Genomic DNA, 21,225 nt, shown 5'->3' with positions numbered 1-21,225 from the left:
ACATAAACAGTTATTTCACATGTTTGCTCAACAAAGAAGCAGGATACAGGGAGACTTTAATTGTATACTATATATAAATACAGAAACAAATTATTTGTTTACCTGTCAAATGTACAATAGTTTAAATACAGGATAAACTCATTTAACAAGTTTAACTTATTTATGGAAATTAGGACTGTTATAATATGATGCTCCATTCTATAAACAATTTATCTCTTTACTTACAAGTTTAGGTGCCCATAACAATGCTGAACCCTTAGAGGCATACTTCTTTTCACAAATCTGTTTTCTTTGCACATAATCAAACAATCTCACGGTTTCTGAAATATTAAAAAAAACGCGAATTATTACTTATCTTACATTCTCTGATAATTTGAAAAGATTAACCATTATAATAATTATGCGCAATTAATTATCATTTTTTCCAATATTTGTTTTAGTCTATAAAATTTAAAATACCATAAAAAGTCGTATACAATCCATATTTATTTATAACCTGCACACCCTTTTTTCCAAAAGAATTAAGGATATATTTTGTTTTGTCATTTGGTGAAACTATGGTAAGTTTTAAGTCACATGTGTTTGTTCACAGTAATTAATTCCGTAGAAAAATCTTTCTCACTACCCCTGAAATTCATGAAACGTAGTAAATTTTAAGTATGCACTCTGATAGTTGTCTCATTGGCAATCATACTACATCTCTTCATATTTATACCATGGTTTACAGATGGATATGGTGTATTTATCCCTGATACAAAAGTCTTACACACACTTGACATAACCCAAAGCAAATGCACATTTCTTTTACTGTTGATCTCCAACCATGAAGTCTTCAGCAACAAGCAAAAGCTAGCATTTCACTTTCAGTTCAAATGGCCACTAGCAAGGTTTTGAGAAGAATTCTTAGCTAGATGTCAAAATTCTTAGAGATTATAATAAATACAATGAATAATTGTCAAACTTACGATCAACACCAGTCGAGGCAACCAAGTGACTCTCAGGTGAAATGTCACAGCCTAAAATAGCACCAGCATGATAAGTGAACATTTTCTCTGGAGCAGATGATGTATGGGAGAATGATAAATCTAACTTCCAGATTCCACCATTAGCATCCTAAAATACAATAAATCTAAATATAATATATTCTACTATGAGTATAATATAACAATCTGTAAACTATTATATTGCATACTTACCAACACTCATTCGCTATATATAGCCAAACAAAATTTCTTCTGCTATATATAGCCAAAGGTAATTCCCCAAAAGTAAAAACAACTTCAGCTTAATACAAGATCTTTCTAGTAAAATTGTATATTAAATTCATTTATAAATAAGATACTGTGGATATTTGATTTCGTGGTTTTGCCAATCTGTGCATACAAAGCCTATAGAAAATTTGTAATTAGTTGAACATTTGAAATTGTGGTTCACCTGTACCCATGAAACCCACATAAATTGGTATCCAATGAATAATTATGAATCCACAGTACATTATTTTGTTAACCAAATGAGAGGACTTCACAAATCCTTTAATCTAGCAGACAAGTTTTCACAGTATTTCCATACTGCTGTGAAATATGAAAATAACAGACACTATTTGCATCAAATGGTTATGTTATGAATAAGGGCTTTTCCAGGAACAAACGTAAGATAAAGGGTTGGAAAGTAATTTTATTTTGACCAAAAATAAAAAAATATTGTGATTATGTCTTTTTACACAATTATCCAAAACCACTAACTCATTTCTAGTTATAATAGAAGTGCTCATTTTTTCCCAATGCAAATATTGCTTAGAAAAGCCTTTGAAAAATAATGTTCTCATATATATATCAGTCATCTTTTAGTCAGGTTCACTTAAATTTGTCAAAATTCCAATGTCTACAAACAGTCTTATACCTTCTATATCTATACTAACCTGTGCATACCAAACTGTGATCTCATTTTCTGCATCTGTACATTTTATTATTGATTTGAGATTTACATCATTTCCTACTTTCAGTTCATTCATTGGTTCCATTTCAAAAGTAGCTGAGTCATCAGTAGTATCAGCTGTGTCAATACTCTCAAAATCCCAAACCTAGAAATGTACAATTTAATACTCTAAAAATCCCAAACCTAGAAATGTAAAATTTAATACTCTCAAAATCCCAAACCTAGAAATGGACAATTTAATACTCTCAAAATCCCAAACCTAGAAATGTACAATTTAATCATTGACTCTATAAAATATAAACATTTATAAAAGAAAAACATTTTTAACATAAACAAAATTTGAGGTTTATACAATCTTTTTGACCTGACCTTTTTCTTAATCAACCACACATTTACAGTCATAAAAGTGACATGAGGTATACTATTTTGTACCGGACATCGATCGAGTTTTTTAAAAGTTATTTTCTGAAATTTAACTGGTTTGCATCTAATTAATATAGCAAAACTGATTAAGTCTATCAGATATACCTTTTCAAATATGATAAAATGATCAATTTCAAAAGGGAGTAAATAAAGGTATTTCGGGAAAAAATTGACAGAACCATGTTGTTTGAACTAGTACAGGTTTGCTTATGTGTGCAGGAGGGAGATTTAATTATGCATTAAAATTCTTCCAAAATGCTAAAAATATCATTGATAGCTTTATCTTATGTAATTTAAAGTATTTTCTTTAAGAATGATGTGAAAAGAACTCCTCAAACTCAATCATGCTTGATAAACACACATGGATTTAACATCTCCATTTCTGGTCTGTGTTTTACCATTGTCAAGTCAACATCCCGTTATAAGAAAATGTGCTTTTTAAAATGAAAGAAAAGTTTCTGATTGCATGTTTTTGGATTTTTAAATAGTCCAAGGCAGATGTTAGTTATACAGATACTACACACTTCGAATGATAAACTGTCAATGAAACAGTTTAGACCAGAACAACGAATTTATATCAAAAGTCTGAAGTTTAAAATCGTTTTTATGTCAATCATTGTTATCTGATGCCCAAACTATAACCTTGACTGCCCTTTGTAATTAAGTCTAAAGGAGTTAAATACAGCAGTTGAAAAGAATATCGGGCTGGCTCAAATTTTTTTGGAAGCCCTGATATACTGCATATGTAAGCTTGTAATTACCCTAATGTAACCATCACTGCCAACAGTAATTAACTCCCCTTCATCCAGCAATATCTGTTCTATAGGACCTTGGTGACAGGACTTCTTTCCTTTCCTGGTAATCTCTACCTTAATCAGACCACCTTCCCACAGTAACATGTTACCCCATTCTGCACCAGACAATACCTTCCCATCAGGCAGTTCAACATAACCTTCAATGTCAGTTATTTCTGTCCTACCAAACTTTCCTAACTGTCCTTGCAGTTTGAGACCAGTAAAGGTGTCGGCCATCTTCCAGAACCTGAAAAAGTTTACCATTTTAAAACATTTTTTTTATATTGAATTAGTATTTACTATTGAGACTAGATTATTTATACATATCATCTTAATTACTGTAAATTCAGAAATTAATGTGAGGTTTTTATTACTGCGAAAAATGCGACTGGAAGAGTATCACAATAATAAGAACTCAGGTTCTAATATCTGATACACATATCTGTATGCAACTTTTCCTAAAATTGCAATTATTAAAATCGAATTTTGGTTGGTCAAAATCGCAATAATAAATGCTCGCAATAATTTATGATTTTACAGTATTAACAAAGTAATTGTTCATTCTTGGCTTTTGTTTACTGTAAATTCAGAAATTATTGCTTGTATTTATTATTGCGATTTTTGAAGAATGGACATACATGCGAGATTAATTATTGCGATTTCAGGAAAAGCTGCATACAGATATATGCATCAGATATCAGAATGCGAGTTCTTATTATTGCGATACTCACACAGTCGCATTAATAAAAACCTCGCAATAATTTCTGAGTTTACAGTACTTATTTTACAATTTTTCAGAATGAATAAAATGGAAGTTAAGAGTATAAAAAGTTTGGTAACTTGTGGTCTGTCCCTGTATAAAGTTCTTTGTATTACTGGACTTAAGCCTGACTGAACTGCAACTATAACACAACATTACCTGATATGAGATGTTCCAGCAGTAGTCAGCTGACCCTCTAGGTCTGCAGAGAATGTTACTCTGAAGACATCCTGAGAGAAAGCTTTGTATCTAAGAACTGTCTGCTCTTTTTTCCATTCCCATAAGGTTAACATGAAATCTGGATCTCCACCTTGTGATGCTAAAAGGTTACCATCAGGACTGAAAATATAAATAGCAATTAAATCACAGACAAATATGAGTTAAGTAGCCAATTCATATAAAAAGCTTGATTAAAAAATAAGGTAAGAGAAAAACGCAGAAAAAAATACAAATTTTGCAGTCTTGAATTGTACGAAAAGCCAAAATGTACTTCCTGACATATTTTTACTGTTTATTTGTTCAAAGGGGTTAACATCCCTGACTTAACATGGTAAGACCGTCATGCTGGTAAGTATTATTGGTACAGAAACCAAGTATTATACATAATCTAAACTCCTATTTACAAATAATACACCTCAGTTGCATAACTTAAGATGATCTTTACCTAAAATTTAGAGAGGCATATGATTTTTCTGTTCCACCTCTGAGTATTCTGTACAATTTCAATGAAGGGTACTCAAATATGTTAATATTTGGTGTGTGGCCTTTCTCTCCAACAGCAAAGTATTTCTGACTTGGATGAACCTAAAAAAAAAAATTATAATTTGTTTTACCAGTATGAATCTTAATAATATTTGAGAATGCCACAAACAAAATAGTAATAAGACAATCAATATCTATAAAATTTGTTGTTTGTTAATAATGTAAAATGTTCAACTGCTATTACCCAGTCTAATCATTAAAGAATGTTCTCACTTTTATAATTGTTTTTATTTTAATAAATAAAAATAGGAACTCATCAAATTGTTGCCATTCTTCAAACAGCTTCTACAGTTGCTCTAGATTTTACCATTTGTTCACTTTTGCTTTCCTGTAATAAAACAACTTGCTTCTCAGTGGATATCTTATCTCAATGATTTTTTGTTGAAGTGTTGATGGTGACAGATCTTTTGTTAAATTTATTCCCAACCTGAGAATTTAAAAGTTTTTGTGATCCTGTCTCATAATTTACATATAGCCCATATTTTTTATTCACATAAAACAAACAAAAAAATTTATGACATTAAAATATAAAAGTTACCGTAATGGCACCAATACCACCACCACTGGTACTACGCAAATATTTCTGTTCCTTTGTAATCAAATCTAATATCTGAACAAGGTTACCAGCAGCAAAACAGACAGTGTGATCATCTAATAAGTGTAGGTTGTTACGTTTGGTACAGTCATAACCAAATGAATATCTAGTTACTTGTTAAGGAGTTTTAAAATGCAGATATGTTTATGGTTTGATACTGTTAGGCCACTCTAAGTTGATTTTTAGTTCATTCCATATTTTACAGCTATTCCCTTCAAGACTTCCAGAATTTTCGCTCCATTTAAATGAAATCAACAATTTCTTTTCTAAAATGTTCTCGCTCCCTTCCTCTACCCATTCACATAAAACGCCTTCCTTTATCAAATTACAGATATTGATTTCTAAAATATTCATTTTTGGTAAACACAAAAATTTTAAATATTTTGCTCTCTCATTTCAATATCTTCACATAAAAAGGCTAAACTTATTTTTAACTGTTTGAGACTCAAAGCACTAGGAGCTGAATGTAAAGAGACATGTCTATTATTGCAGGCCCCATGTGGATCTCAAGATATCTAATTGTTTTTTTGTGTGTTATGATGTTGACATGCTTTTACTGGTTCTAATACTGCAACATGTTGGCTTCATGAAATCTACTTATCAAAATGACACTAATAGGGATGTTTAACGACCTTGACTACCTATGACGGTCGGTAATCAAAATTCCTGGGAGATGTTGACTGGACAGTTGAATTAATTCAGCAGTTTATAAAATGATCCTCATTTTTTAAAATTACTTTTTGAATTTCTAAGGATGTATTCTTCTGAGGTTTCAGTCTCATTGAAATCTCTTTCGGGAATTATTTCCAAAACATGTGATACAAGTGGAAAATATTAATGAATATAAAAAATATCATAATCAAACTAAATTCTGTGAAAAAATTGTGTACTTACAATAAGTAGTTTTAGAGTAATAAAATTTTCAAATTTTATAACCAATCTGTTAAGTGTCATCAGCCAAAATGTTGAGAAAATAGGTGAGGGTACAAAGAAATGATAATACCAAAGATATGTACATCCCATATCAATTTTTTCTTTTCAAAATTCTTAGATATGTATTTTTTCAATCATTTATAACAAAGAAGTTGAAATAATATGCTTTTTGTTCTAAAAAAAAAAGAGAAAAATCCCAAATTTACAAAATTGACAGCATGGTCAATTTGACACGAAAAAGGAACAAAATTTTATTAAACTTTCTAATATTAACACCAACCTATAGGTTTTTTAGTTAAACGTATTCAGATTGGTCCACTTCATCTTTAGTGAAAGTATGAAAAAAAGTTTAATTGTGAAATTGTGATTTTTTAATGAAAAATGGAAAAATCATAAAAATTAAATACTTTCAAATGGCTGTAGCAAAAAAAGAAGTGCACCACCATATGATTTTTTCTTCATCAGTTACTTTCTTACGGTCATATAAACCCAAAAATCAGGTTAAGAAAAAAAAGTTTAATTCTAGAAATTTTGTGCTCCTCTTAAGGTGTACATCCTTAAATGAAAATAACTTTCACTACAGTTTGTTAGAATTAAAGGATACTGTAAACTAAGCATGTCTTGTGGAAGTCCTGATCCTTCAGATACAGTGGCCTTAGATACAAAGGTTTCATAATCATAAAAGAAATCATCTGCAATGGTTTTTTCTGTGTCTTTTTTCTTTTCTTTCTTATGTTCACTTTCATCAGTCTCTTTTTCCTCTGGAAATTAAATTTTAAAAAAATAAGAAAAAGTAGTAAAATATTTGTGTAAATATAAGTTCATAAGCTTTGAACACATTTCAGTACTGATTTCAGTCAATCAGAAGATCTAATTGAATGTATTTGTGTAATTTTTGTAACAAACAGGAAACAGTAGGGTTATACATGTACATATATTTCATGAAAAGAAGTGCTTTTGCACTGAAAATTACTTTCTTATGGTTACAACTTTAATAGTATGGACACACTTTTCTCATTTGAATAATTTTAAATACTTTATATAACACATCATTTTTTTTTAAATTTAGAGTGCAAATTCGTAAATCACAAAGAAATTATGTTTTCCTATTGGAACCAGTACAACTGCATTTACTAATTAAATAAATATCTGAGAATGACAAAAAGATAATACATAATATATATACTTTTGACAGAATATCTAACATACGGACCTTCAACACCCTCTTTAGCACTTTGGTTTGTATCAGCCTCGCCATCCTTATCTTTTTTGTCATCTCCATCTTCCTTTCCTTCTTCATCTTCACCCTTCTTCTCTCCTTCTCTATCTTCTTTCTTTTGTCCTTCCTCTTCCTTCTTTTGTCCTTCCTCTTCTTTCTTTTGTTCTTCCTCTTCTATCTTTTGTCCTTCTTCTTCTTTCTTCTGTCCTTCCTCTTCTTTCTTTTGTCCCTCATCTTCTTTTTTCACTCCTTCATCTTCTTTTTTCTCTCCTTCATCTTTTTTTGCTCCTTCATCTTCTTTTTTCTCTCCTTCAGCTTCCTTTTTCTCACCTTCTGCGCCCTCTTTCTTTTCTCCTTCGTCAGTTTTTACTTCCTCCTTTGCTTCAGACTTTTCTGCTTCCTTTTTCTCTCCTTCTTGTTGAGTTTCTTGGGTTGTCTCCTCTTGCTTCTGAACCTCTGGAGCTTTTCCTTCAGCTGTTGTTCCTTCATCAGGTTTAGTTTCTAGGGTTTCATCTTTAGTTTGCTCAGTTGGAGCAGTAGTCTCCCCTTCTGTAGGTTTTACTTCCTGTTCCTGGCTTTCTGAATCCTTTGCTATTGATTCTATTGAAAATAGGAAACATGAAACAAATTATTTTGTTTATCATCTTTTATCATTGTACATTTGATTGAAAAAAAAATGCTTTAGAAGATTACAAGATTCAAGAGAAGGATTTGACACATGTGCTAGAACTATTTCCAGTGTCACAAAAGATAGGAAAGATACCTTCTACTAGCTATTCTTGAGAAATTAATAATTTTAAATAAAACTTTGAAGACAAATCTGACAAGCATGCTGCACAATAATGGTCTTTTCGTGTTTGTGTGAGGCAAAAGGATTTAAAATATCAGACAGTACATCATACCAACTCCAACATTTATTCTCATATTATAGTTTCAATTTTCAAACAATATAAATCATGTAATATGAGTACTGATTTCAGATTCATGAATGCTCTTCTAAATCAAATATTAAATTTTATGTATTGATCCTTTCTCCTTTTTGAGAAATATATCGGTGCCTTTGTACTATGTCAGTGAATGGTTTTTCAAAAGATTACTTAAACATATTTTTTATATGCAGACACTGTTACCTTCAACTGGTTTCTCTTCCTGTTTTATCTGGTCTCCTTCAGTTTGTGGTTTACTTTCTGTAGGTTGCTCTGTCTTTGCCTCCTCTGTAGTGCCATTTGTATCTGATGTCTCTTTTTGTGGCTCAGCTAAAGTATAAAGGGAGATAATTTTAAAAAATTATAGCAAGACCATCAAACATTGTGTCATTACTTATAAAAGTTTAAAAACTTGAGAATATAACAGATATAATTGATTATAACATATGATGTCCTCAAACAATGGCCTGAAATGAATGAAATTAATATTTGGATTTTCAGAAGCAAAAAATAAACAAAAACCGTTTTAATAAATGAAAACAGTATTGATTATATATAATATAAAGTGAGAAAAAAAATAAAAACTGGAAAAAAACAGGAAAATGAATCACTGATGTTTGAAAAACAAATGTTAGTTAACTAAAACTTCTAAATATAATCATAAAAATGAGTTGTAAAACAATGATCATTATGAAAACTTTCAAATAATAATAATTTACTGTAAACAAACATCTGGAATATATATAAGTGAACCATATAAACTGCCTATAAAAATAAATATGTATATCATGCTTTTGAAATTGGTAAGAAAAGATATGTGTTCATGCACATATATACAGTTATCAGCAATAATCTTTTATTTTAATTTTCATAAAACCAGTGCTTTTTTAAAACCCACATCCAACCTCCCCTGTAAAGTTTAAACACCAGACAAGTAATCTGGAATTGTTTACCTCATTGAACAAGTGATTGAATAAAACTGCACAATAAAAATAACAGAAGAAATCAATTATTGTTGATCAACTGTTTATATAAATATCTCAATGTCAAACAGGCAAATCTTCAGATAAAAGTGAGACCTCTGAGTGTTTGAAGCTGTGATTTAAAGTACTGAAACAAAAAGACCACCAAGGCAACAGTTGAACCTGTGACATGAATGCAAATTTTCTGCACATATGTGTAACAAAAAATAAATCTACAATGTACCATGTGCAATTCATATTCCGAAAGACATACAATCAAATGAATGTGTGATTATGCAAAGATCTCATGCCATAATTTCATAAATATCATCGGATACATTGCACCATGCTTCCTGTCATGCCTGTGTGTGTATTAAAGTCATGCCTGCAAAGTTTGTGAAGATTTTGTCAATCCATGCAAAAGTCAATGACAATACTGCTGATCTAAGCTGAAAATTTTAGATTTTTTATAATGATGATTCAAAAGTGATAGTTATATAAGAAATACACAAATCAAATTATTCTAACATGAGAGTGCATTTCATCCATCTAAATACAGATATATATGTAGTTTGAAATTGCTCATGGTAACTGTTCTGCCAGATAAATAATTTGATTTGTATATTCTTACATCGAGTCACATGATCATGCTGAATACTATGATATTGCTGCAGTAAGCTGAAATGTGTATCAATAAATTGATTGCGAAGGAATACCCTCTTGTATAAATGGCCTGTCTATATCAAAGGTTAATATTTCCTGATCCTGTGGTCCTTCTATACTCCTCTTGTCTGCTTTCATCTCTGTTGCAGATTCTCTCCATTCTTCTGTTGGCATTTGTTGTTTCCTAATGTCATCTTTATAAATATTTCTTTCCTCAAAATTTTGATTATCAATTTCTGTCTTGTTTGTTCTTTGTTGAGTGTCCTGCAAACCAATACTGATTAAACCTTTGTTGGTAGACCTCCTTTCATCATTTTTAGTATCTAATTTAGTAGATACATCTTTAGCTATATTTGACTCATTTTCATGATTTTCTTTTTCCGGTTGTTCAAGCCTAGGTTCAGTTTTCTCCAAATTACTGACTGATTCCTTGTTATCAAGGCTACCGCTATTTCCTTCGTATACAATTATCCTTTCCTTTCGCAACAAACTTTCTGATGCTGTTGGAACAACTTGACTACCATTCTGATGCTCCTTGTCTTTGCTAGTTACATTTTCTTCATCCTTAGGTTTTTCAGTTTTATCTAAGAGATCCTTATCTAAATAAGATTGTTTCTCCTTCTGAACAGAAGGTGGTTTGGTTTTCGCTTTAGCTTCAAATGTATCAACTTGACCAACAGAGGTTTGCAGCTCATTATGGCCAACATTCGGATCTACATCTCCTGTATAGGTTTTGTCTTGTCTAGTATTAAAAGTGCCTTCATCAGATAAATAATCATCTGGTTGAATTGGTGGCAAAACTTTCTCCCTGGAAAAAGTCTCCCTTCTATCCTTTGCAGTGTTTCCTCCAGATTGTTGACTGACAGGAGACAGGATAGGAGCCATACTAATGCTTTCACCTGCTTTAGAATTGTCACCCTCTTTAATTACTGATTTATCTCCCTTTGCAGTCTGAGGTGGTTCATATTCAGGATCATCTTCATGTTTTATTCGATATCGACGTAAAGCCTCAGCACGTAAATGAGATGTTGCATGCTTCAGATTTTTAGATTTTTTGGCCTTCCATAAATCTGCACCTTGGTACACATAAGAAACAATTAATGTGCTAATCAGATGTGAAAAGCAGTACTTATCTCTACAGAAATCTGAGATTTTTCAAACATATTCATTTATTTGAAGAAAATACATTGTAAATATATTGAACAACAGACTACTTACATTAATTGTAAGGAAGGTAATAATGTAAAAAATGTTGTGGTTATATTCACAAAGTCCAACCAAAAACCCCTTGAAAGTAATTAATATCTTCTAAACAAATAAATAACATAATGCATATTAATACCAATGTACTAAACTGATTGAAGACGTTATAGCACATTTGAATATATAAATGCATGAATGCTATAGTCTATGCTGTGAACACTACAGACTGACACATCTGGCTGGAGGGCATATTTGTGATTAAGAATTCTGAAATGTATTGAACAATAAAAATCAAACGATGAATTGTATCTTAAATTGAATTTTTTTTCAGAAGAGTGGAAGACATATCTTTTTCAACTCTATTCACACATTACTTTTATGCAATAAAACAGTGATCAGAAATATACTTTTACTTGAAGACAAGATTACTTTTACAATACTTTTTAAATGTTGTATCCTAGAAGTTGAACTTTCAGTGATAACATTGAAAAATGGTATTAAGACCAAATATAAGAAACACAGAACTTCTGAGGTAGCAATACACAGTTAGGAAAAAATTTAAATTGACACTCAAAATTTTTCACCACCCTCTTTTCCTTCCTTTCTAACAAATAATGGTTTATATTTGAGTTATGCATGTGTATATTTATGGAAAGAGCATCTTCCATAGATTTGATTTCCAATAGTTATAAAGGTGAAATATAATCTCTTTTTGGTGTAACCATGGCAACAATCTGCATTTATTTGATACAAAATATTGCAAAAAGGGGGGTGAAAATGTCACAAAAGTCTCCAAAATTTGGTCCAAAGGACAATTTCAATCCATTAGAGTGATACCTTTCCTAAAACTATAGACATTTATCTATCAAGAGGTCCAAAAAAATCATATGTATTTCTGCTCGTTTTTCCATAAAATTGAATTGAAAAGATCGAGGGTCAAATCTTTGTTGATAAACACTACAATAATTTCTGGACCTAGGGGCGGTATGGATGTGTAAATACGGACTGTTAAACAGAAAAGTTGCCTATAATACATGCTAAAAACAATCTAGAGGTTCATATAAACCCACTTGGAAGGCTATATTATTCTTCAACCATCTAAAAGTCAATTTTATTGAACAAAAACTTTCATATTTAAATAATTCACCAAGGCCAAAATGTGAAACTACACTTCTAACTGTCATGACTGTGTATTGCTACCTTAAGGTTAAACTTTTTTTTTTTCAATTTCCACTTTAAAAGGATTTCTGTGTTCTGCTAGCTAAAACGAGCAAATTGGCCTGCTAGTTTTGAAAATTGGTTCAGTAATAAATATTTTATGAAGGTTACATGTAGCAGCTGCCACTGAAATGCAACAAAGAAGTCCAAGAAGTTCATCTGCTGTATCATTAGCCTGTCAACACTGAGGTTTTAAGTTTCTAACCCTGCACATGCCAAAGTGTTGGACTCCAATCTTAACTGACTAGGATTGTCAAGTTTTCCTATTGATGATTGGTAGTTCTATATTGGCACTCTGGCATTCTCAACCAATAAAAACTGGTCGCCACGAAATAGCCAATAGTGCTGAATGTGGGGTTAAACACCAAAAATCAATGGATCTATCAAAAAACTTTGTTAACTGTATCATTTAATAATATATGTGTGAATAATTCAATTAATGGGAAAAATATTGTGTAATAAATTATAAGAAATCCACATATAAACCAAGATGGTGGAAAAACACTAGAAACTCCTGAAGGAATGTGCATTCCAATCACATTAAACATTGTCGAAGGTCATGTTCAGGTAAGTTACTTGAGGTGATGCTTCATTTGTTTTGTTTTTAGTCAGGTGATCTTTCATATTTTCTTTTTTATTGTGTCTAAAATTCTGCATTTCCAAGTATTTATGCAGAAACTGAAATTTGTAACAATACAATACAATTTACTGGTATAACATTTTAAAGTTTGGTGGGACTATATTTTTACAGTAAAATTGAAAAATTATCTCAAAATTATATTCTTATTGTTATCATATTTTATCTTATAAATTCAAGTTAAACAATATAAACAAATTGGTATGGACATATTAACACAATTGAATAATTAATAGGATTTGGAAACAAGTTAACTTATCATTGCTTATATCATGTATATTAAACATTTCATAATTATTATTGTTTTAAATTCCTTCTTTGTTTTGCCTGTCTTTGTCATGCCTGTTAGGTTTTAGATTGCATGTCCAAATACATGTGTAGTTAGTGAAAAACTGAAATTTCATAAAATTAATTGCAAAAGGAAATATTTTGTTTAGCCCAATTGAGCATACATCTATATAGTCAGATCAAGCTACATGTATATGACTATGAGGGTCTGGATAGCCTTCATTTCTATTTTCTTTAATATATGTTTTTCTCTTTCCCTATTCATTTTCGTCTATCATTTAAATTTTAGCACCCCATTAATCTCTATTTGTACCTAAAATTGTTTGCCCATTTTTCTCTATTCTTTTATTCCCCCACCCATTACTTTTATTGTGATTTCTGTCAACACCAACAAGGCTATCTAAGGTCAAAGGCTGCAGAATACTTAAAAGCTACAAGATCTATTGAGTGTGGCCATATCTGATTAGTCAGTGTTAAGTTGAAATTCAGTCCAGTTGAGCAGTTGAAAATCTTATTAATATTATGTTGTGTTCATGTTGTTTACATGTTACAAAACAGTTCACAGTCAGTATGATAGTAATAGGTATCATTTTCTCGAACATTGTGAAAATGTGGGTATGACTGGACGATACTGAACAATCATGCTGCCTCAACAAGCCATTTTTCGGCGAAATGTCTGCTTAGCTAAAGGTTTTTATACAAAATTAAATTTGCAAACGGGCACTGACCAATCTAAAGTGTGATCCCATTCTACACTCACTTGTCATGAATTCTTAAAGGCAGACATTTAACATCATAAGGGTGAGTTGCTGTTTATATCTAATTTACAAATTGAATATTTAAAGTTCTTTATACCTGTTTCATCGGGTTTTGGCGAAGATTTATCGCCCTCACCATCCATCTTGAATTTACACCGTTGCTACGTCAAATGCGCATGCTTGCAGGGAAATAACTCTATTTACCCGCGGTTTTCTAAATAATTCATTTTAAATCACGTAATTCATACACATCAAATATAAGTTTAACTTTTTTTTTATATATGTCTCTGAAAGGATGTACATAACTAACTTAAAGAATCCAAATTATAAATGCTATTTGTTTATGACATTTTAGTGGTTATGAAAAAGCTAAAACCGTCTGTATTTCTGTTTTATCATCCAATTGTAAATAAAAATTATTGGTCATAATAATTAATACAATTTAAATTTTGATCCCTATGTGCATGTTTTGAATGAGACGTACAGTTTTGAAAAAGAATTAACAGAAAGTTTAAATTAAATACAATATAAAAACTAGAGGCTCCAAAGAGCCTGTGCCGCTCACCTTGGTCTATATGCATATTCAACAAAGGACACTCTCCAACATTGTAGACGAGAATAGAATTCATGACAAAAATTTATGTTTTGTTGATTTGTACTGCTGATCATTTAGTCTGTTTTCTCTATCTTTTTTAATTTTGCTCAAAACACAAAAGAGGGTAAACAAAAATCCTAATTTAAGGACAATGACTCCTATAAAGAGTTATGTACAGTCTACTAACTATATCGACAGAATTTGACTTGTTGGCAAATCTTGTATTGTTGATCATTTTTGCTTATTTAAGTTTCTATCTATCTATCATAATTTTTATAATATACGGCAAAACGTAAAAAAATGGTAAAAATCGCCATTAAAGAGCAATAACTCCAATAAGGATTCGTCGGACATTTTCCACCATATGGTCTTAATTGTAGATCTTGTCTTGTTGATCACTTTTGCTTATTTAAGTTTCTATCTATCTGTTATAATTTTTAAAAACTCAAAAAATGGTAAAAATTGTCACCAATGGGCAATAACTCTAATAAGGAGTCGACTGACGATTTCAACCATAGACTTATTTGGAGAACTTATCTTGCTGAGCATTTTTACAATTTAAAGTTTCTCTATATCTATTATAGTTTAAAAGATAATAGGCAAAAATGAAAAAAAAAAAAAAAATGGTAAAATTTGTCATTTATAAGGGCAATTATAACTCCTATAAGAAGTTGTCTGACAGTTTTGATGTAAGTGAACAATTGGTAGAGCTCAGCATTCTGAACATTTCTGCCGCTGTCAGATTTTCTCTATTTATAACGGTTTTCAAAATAATAGACAAAAACTTGCATTTTACCCCTATGTTCTATTTTTAGCCATGTCGGCCATCTTGATTGGCAGGCGGGGTCATCGGACACATTTTTTAAACTAGATACCCCAATAATGATTGTGGCCAAGTTTGGTTAAATTTGGCATAGTACTTTCAAGGGAGACAATTTTTGTAAAAGTGAACAGACGACGACGGACGTCAAGTGATGAGAAAAGCTCACTTGGTCCTTTGGGCCAGGTGAGCTAATAAGGAGATATGGTATGATTGCCAATGAGACACCTATCCACCAAAGTAGTTCAAATAAAGTGGATGTAAGCAATTATAGACAACCGTACGGTCTTCAACAATGAGAAAAACCCATACCGTATAGTCGGCTATAAAAGACCCCGACATGAAAAATATGAAACAATTCAATTGAGAAAATTAACGGCCTAATTCATAACAAAACTATTTACGAAAAACAACTATGACAGACATGAACCAACGACAACCACTGAACTACAGGCTATAGTATAAGTATATATTTTCAAGATTGTTGTCACGGTGATGGCTATGACCAATATATATCAATGAATAAGTTCCAGGTGATGCATTCACGGGAAAAACTAGGCATAACATAAGCATAGCAGATTAAAAACATAGAAAAAAACCATCGTAAACAGAAAAGCCCACCAGAGCTGTAACAGGGTTTCCTATTTTACTAGATTAAGAATCATTTATAATAAAATTGATTGGAAAACTCTAGCTGAACGAAAGAAAAGAGGAAGTAACAACTATTTTATAATATTCAAGATAATAATGCACCATCTTATCTTTGCAAGTTAATTACACCAACAATGCAAAGTACAACTGTTCACCCCTTACGTATAAATCCACCAACAATTCAAAGTACAACTGTTTACCCCTTACGTATAATTCCACCAACAATTCAAAGTACAACTGTTTACCCCTTACGTATAATTCCACCAACAATTCAAAGTACAACTGTTTACCCCTTACGTATAAATCCACCAACAATTCAAAGTACAACTGTTTACCCCTTACGTATAATTCCACCAACAATTCAAAGTACAACTGTTTACCCCTTACGTATAAATCCACCAACAATTCAAAATACAACTGTTTACCCCTTACGTATAAATCCACCAACAATTCAAAGTACAACTGTTTACCCCTTACGTATAATTCCACCAACAATTCAAAGTACAACTGTTCACCCCTTACGTATAAATCCACCAACAATTCAAAGTACAACTGTTTACCCCTTACGTATAATTCCACCAACAATTCAAAGTACAACTGTTTACCCCTTACGTATAAATCCACCAACAATTCAAAATACAACTGTTTACCCCTTACGTATAAATCCACCAACAATTCAAAGTACAACTGTTTACCCCTTACGTATAATTCCACCAACAATTCAAAGTACAAATTTTTGATGTGATTAGCTGTCAATTCATTTTTAGAAGTTACTATTTTAATAATTTTTAAAAATGCTGATTAAGGTAAATTAATTTTAGCTATGATTATGTATGTCATTTTAAGACTTTTATGATGTATTTAAATGGGTTATTATGGTTGCAAACTCCATTGGAAATTTGAATTGAAATTATGACCATGACTGAGGGAAAGATGTTTTTTTTGGAAAATGTGGGGGGGGGGGGGGAGGTTAAAAACAAATTGGTGGTGGGGGGGGGGGGGAGTTTCTCCTCAAGATTTCAGAAATCAAAAAGAAAATCCTTCAAATTTTTTTTAAAAAGGGGGGGGGGGGAGGTCAATTCGCAACAGCATAGTGTATTGCACAAAAGCAAAAAATTGAATATAAATTCAAATCATATAACCAATTCTAAGTTCTTTGACTACAGTTACTCTGTGTCGGAATATTGAATTACAATCCAAATTCAGACCTGTATCAAGCGCGAATATTGTGTCCATTTTTGCCCCAATTGTTCAGGGTTGGACCTCTGCGGTCGTATCCAGCTGCACTCGGCGAAGCAATTTATTGAAATACATGATCTTCACAGACCAAGTCAATGTTGTTTTAGATCCGTCGTGTCGTTGTGGTGCTAAGCTTGAAGATTCATAACAGTTTTTTTTATAATGTCCTAATATAAGAAATAAACTATCTAATAATCTGAACTGGTTACCAAATAATTGTCCTTTAAATTTGAACATCATAACTTCCGGTCATATGTCACTAACTTATGACCAAAATGAAATAATTTATAAAACAATGTGTATGAATTTATTTAAGAGTCAAAGAGTTTATTGATTTATAAAGTAGCATAATAATGTGTATATATTTACTGTGTACAACCATTCACATCATCATTTTTACATATCGCAATCCAATTGTATGCATGTATTGTATTGTATTGTATTGTATTGTATTGTATTGTATTGTATGTATTGTATTGTATTGTATTGTATTGTATTGTATTGTATGTATTGTATTGTATTGTATTGTATTGTATTGTATTGTATTGTATTGTATGCATGTATTGTATTGTATTGTATTGTATTGTATTGTATTGTATTGTATTGTATTGTATTGTATTGTATTGTATTGTATTGTATGCATGTAATGTATTGTATTGTATTGTATTGTATTGTAATGTATTGTATTGTATTGTATTGTATTGTATTGTATTGTATTGTATTGTATTGTATTGTATATGCATGTAAAGTATGCTTTTAACCTAGTCAATTTAGCTATAAAATCGCTCAACCTGCAACTAATTGTAACACAAGGTTTTTTTAGTGCAAATTATAATATAGACTTGTACTAAAAACATACTAAAACTATAAATTGATATTATTTGCGGAAAAGGTTATTTTGGGATGAAATATGTGGTTTTAAGAGGAAAAAATGCTGAAAACTGGAAAAGAAGAAAAATTGTTATTTATGGTTACATTTTTAGACCTAAAGCTTGTTGAAGACATGCAACCTTATCTTTATAGAGTATTATGTAGTCCTCTAGTTATTATTATTCATATTGAAGTAATTTTGAGGTGAAATGAGTGATTTTTAGTGAAAAAACGCTGAAAACTGGAAACGTAGAAAATCTCCGTTGTTCATGGTTAATATTTTTTAAAACTTGATCTATATAGAAAAAGAACATAGAGTGGGGCGCACATATTCGCCGGGGACACAGTTTCGCCGTTTTATGATTTTGAGGTGTAGAAACTTCAAAGGATTGCTGAAATGGAAGAAATATGCCGGTAAATTATATTTTTATAAAAAACGGACAACGATTTTTGGCCAATTTCCTGAATGAAAGAAAGATTTCAAAGAAGTATTTCTTAGTAATTCTTTGACTGATTGCCCTAAATTTCAGTTCTTTACACCTTTGAAATGTCTGCTATTCATCTATAATGAATTTGATGAATATTGTTTAAAGCTGCAGTTATTTGGTTTTAAATAGATGTGTAAAAACGGCGAATATGTGTCCCCCTATGACAAAACATCAGGAAATTTCAAATAGCTTTTAATCTAACTTTTCAGATAAATTTTTTCAGAGAAACACGTTTTCAAGCTAAGAATATTTTGCTTTTGATGTTATCTTCATATAGAAATATCAGTATACTTCAAAAACTTAAAGGTCTGAACATAAACTGCAGAAAACATGGAAAATTATGGCGAAAATGAGCACCCCCACTCTACTATATTATGTTTTATTTGTGAAGTCCTTTAGTTATCAATATTAATATTTCAAATTGGGTAATTTTGGTTGAACATATGTTTTAAGACCGAAAACCCGGAAAACTGGAAATGAAAATATCTCGGTTATTGATAGTTAAAACTTTCAAATTGGGATCTTAACAGAAAATAGAGAATACTATCTAATGATTATCTTAAGAAGTCCTATAGTTATTAGTATTTAAAAAATTGTAATTCTTGTGTTAAATGTGATTTGTAGAGAAAAATTGTGAAAAATGGAAATAAAAAACTCGATTATTCATGGTTAAAACTTTTAACATAGGATCTTTATAGACAGACTATATTATCTTATGTTTATCGCATATGTATTCCTCTTGTTATCGATATCAATAATAATCAATTTGTTGTGTGAAATATTTTGTTTTACACACTAACTACAAAACAAGAATATCAGTATCCATAGTACACGGATGCCCACCCGCACTATCATTTTCTATGTTCAGTGGACTGTGAAATTGGGTCAAAACTCGAATTTGGCATTAAAATTAGAAAGATCTTATCATAGGGAACATTTGTACTAAGTTTCAATATGGTTGGACTTCAACTTTATAAAAAAATACCTTGACCAAAAACTTTAACAAAAAACTTTAATCTCAAGCAGGACAGACGGACGAACGAACAGACGCACAGACAGAAAAATATAATGCCCCTAAGTGAGGGGCATATAAAATGAAAAATTTAAAATCTTGGTTATTTCTAGTTTGATTTTTAAAAACGAAAAAATGGAGAACGGAAACAGGGAATGTGTCAAAGAGAAAACAAGGCCACTAATGGGTCTTTAACATAGCAAGTAAATCCGGAACACGGAGGTGGGCTTCAGCTGACCCCTTAATTATTTTGTACACTAGTTCAGCAAAATGGACACCACCCTAAACTCCAGTACATACAAATGAACCAAAATTATCACAAAAAAACCACACACAAGACAAATAAAGGCTAGAGGTTCCTGACTTTGGATAGGTGCAATAATGTGGCAGTGGTAAAACATGTTGTGTGAGAACTCAACTCTCCCCTAGTTTCTCTAGACAATATAGAATAAACAAATACACAGTAAAACTCAGTTTTAAATATGTGCATTTTGTGGAAGTTTGAAATTTTATCTTATGTTTCTGTTATGTATTTATAGTAATTATACGTGTAGGTATTATAAACAAAAAATGATTGTGTTCAAAAATAACTGTAAATCAGTTTGGTTACTGACTTTGATTTTGTCATGTTAATTGCTGGAAAAGTCATTTTTCTAGTGTCCTTGCATCGTCATTGACTGTAGTCCTTTTTGTGTATTTTTTCATTAGCTACTTTTACAATATTTGAATTGCATAACGTCACAGTTAAACACAGACGATGTGATTGCAGATTTCTCTTAATATGTTGCTAATTTTATTTAGCAAGCTCTATCAATATCCACGTTTAATTTCAGATATATAAGCTTTTTAAATTTAGGAACATATACTAGTTCACTGAATTAGCATTAAAAGAGGGGCAAAAGATACCAGACTCATAGATCGAAAATTAAATGTAGATCTGATATTGTTTAAGGCAATTTTAAGAGCAGCTTTGTCAATGCGATTATAAATTTACCTCAAGAGCTTGAATTTAAATAATAATTGTACTAAAGTGGTCCAATTTTGGATGTTGAAAATGAGATAAGCACTGTTGAATCATGCACTTCCTGGAGGAAGTGTTAATAGCAACATCGCCTTAATTTGTGTGTACTCTATAAACCTGCATGTATGTGGTGGTCTGAAACATCAACCAAATGGTAATGACAAAGAACTAACATGGGTTGCCTGCTATATGAAAATATTATGGTCAAAGATATATATATATATATACTTACTAGTATATAAAGAAAAGCATAACCAAGTTATTTATTAAATATATCTCATTGAATTAACTTAATAAAAGGTAATCAGCTTTAGCCTAAGAACTGTAAAAATGCATCATCTGTGTATGAATTAAAATTTGTAGTGTCTGTGGGCGACTTTGATGGCCAGAGATAGCGTTTAGATAGTCATGTCTAATCTGAAAGTGTGTCTGTTGGTTTTTGTAAGACGTTTG

The 21,225-nt window shown here is 31.1% G+C and overlaps 1 protein-coding gene across 10 annotated transcripts in view; it reads right to left on the bottom strand.

Moving 5' to 3' along the window:
• Positions 1–14,266, bottom strand: part of LOC127700681 (cilia- and flagella-associated protein 44-like) — a 333,608-nt gene extending 319,342 nt beyond the window's left edge. For 9 of the 10 annotated variants that reach the window (XM_052204263.1, XM_052204262.1, XM_052204264.1 and 6 more), the window contains exons 1-12: positions 14,174–14,254; positions 10,026–11,048; positions 8,552–8,677; positions 7,416–8,021; positions 6,807–6,963; positions 5,213–5,375; positions 4,577–4,716; positions 4,072–4,251; positions 3,120–3,399; positions 1,919–2,080; positions 966–1,113; positions 226–320 (exon numbers count right to left, since the gene is read on the bottom strand). In XM_052204263.1, the coding sequence (XP_052060223.1) occupies positions 226–320; positions 966–1,113; positions 1,919–2,080; positions 3,120–3,399; positions 4,072–4,251; positions 4,577–4,716; positions 5,213–5,375; positions 6,807–6,963; positions 7,416–8,021; positions 8,552–8,677; positions 10,026–11,048; positions 14,174–14,219 (3,126 nt within the window). In that variant the 5' untranslated portion in view covers positions 14,220–14,254. Of the gene's footprint in view, positions 1–225; positions 321–965; positions 1,114–1,918; positions 2,081–3,119; positions 3,400–4,071; positions 4,252–4,576; positions 4,717–5,212; positions 5,376–6,806; positions 6,964–7,415; positions 8,022–8,551; positions 8,678–10,025; positions 11,049–14,173 lie in introns of all 10 variants that reach the window. The other variant, XM_052204271.1, reaches the window with a different exon arrangement.
• Positions 14,267–21,225: the final 6,959 nt, after the last annotated feature.

The sequence above is a fragment of the Mytilus californianus genome, unplaced genomic scaffold, assembly GCF_021869535.1.
Source record: "Mytilus californianus isolate M0D057914Y unplaced genomic scaffold, xbMytCali1.0.p SCAF_5, whole genome shotgun sequence".
Lineage (NCBI taxonomy): Eukaryota > Metazoa > Mollusca > Bivalvia > Mytilida > Mytilidae > Mytilus > Mytilus californianus.
Note: the sequence above shows the minus strand (reverse complement) of the source record. Positions and strands in the feature narration are given on the sequence as shown.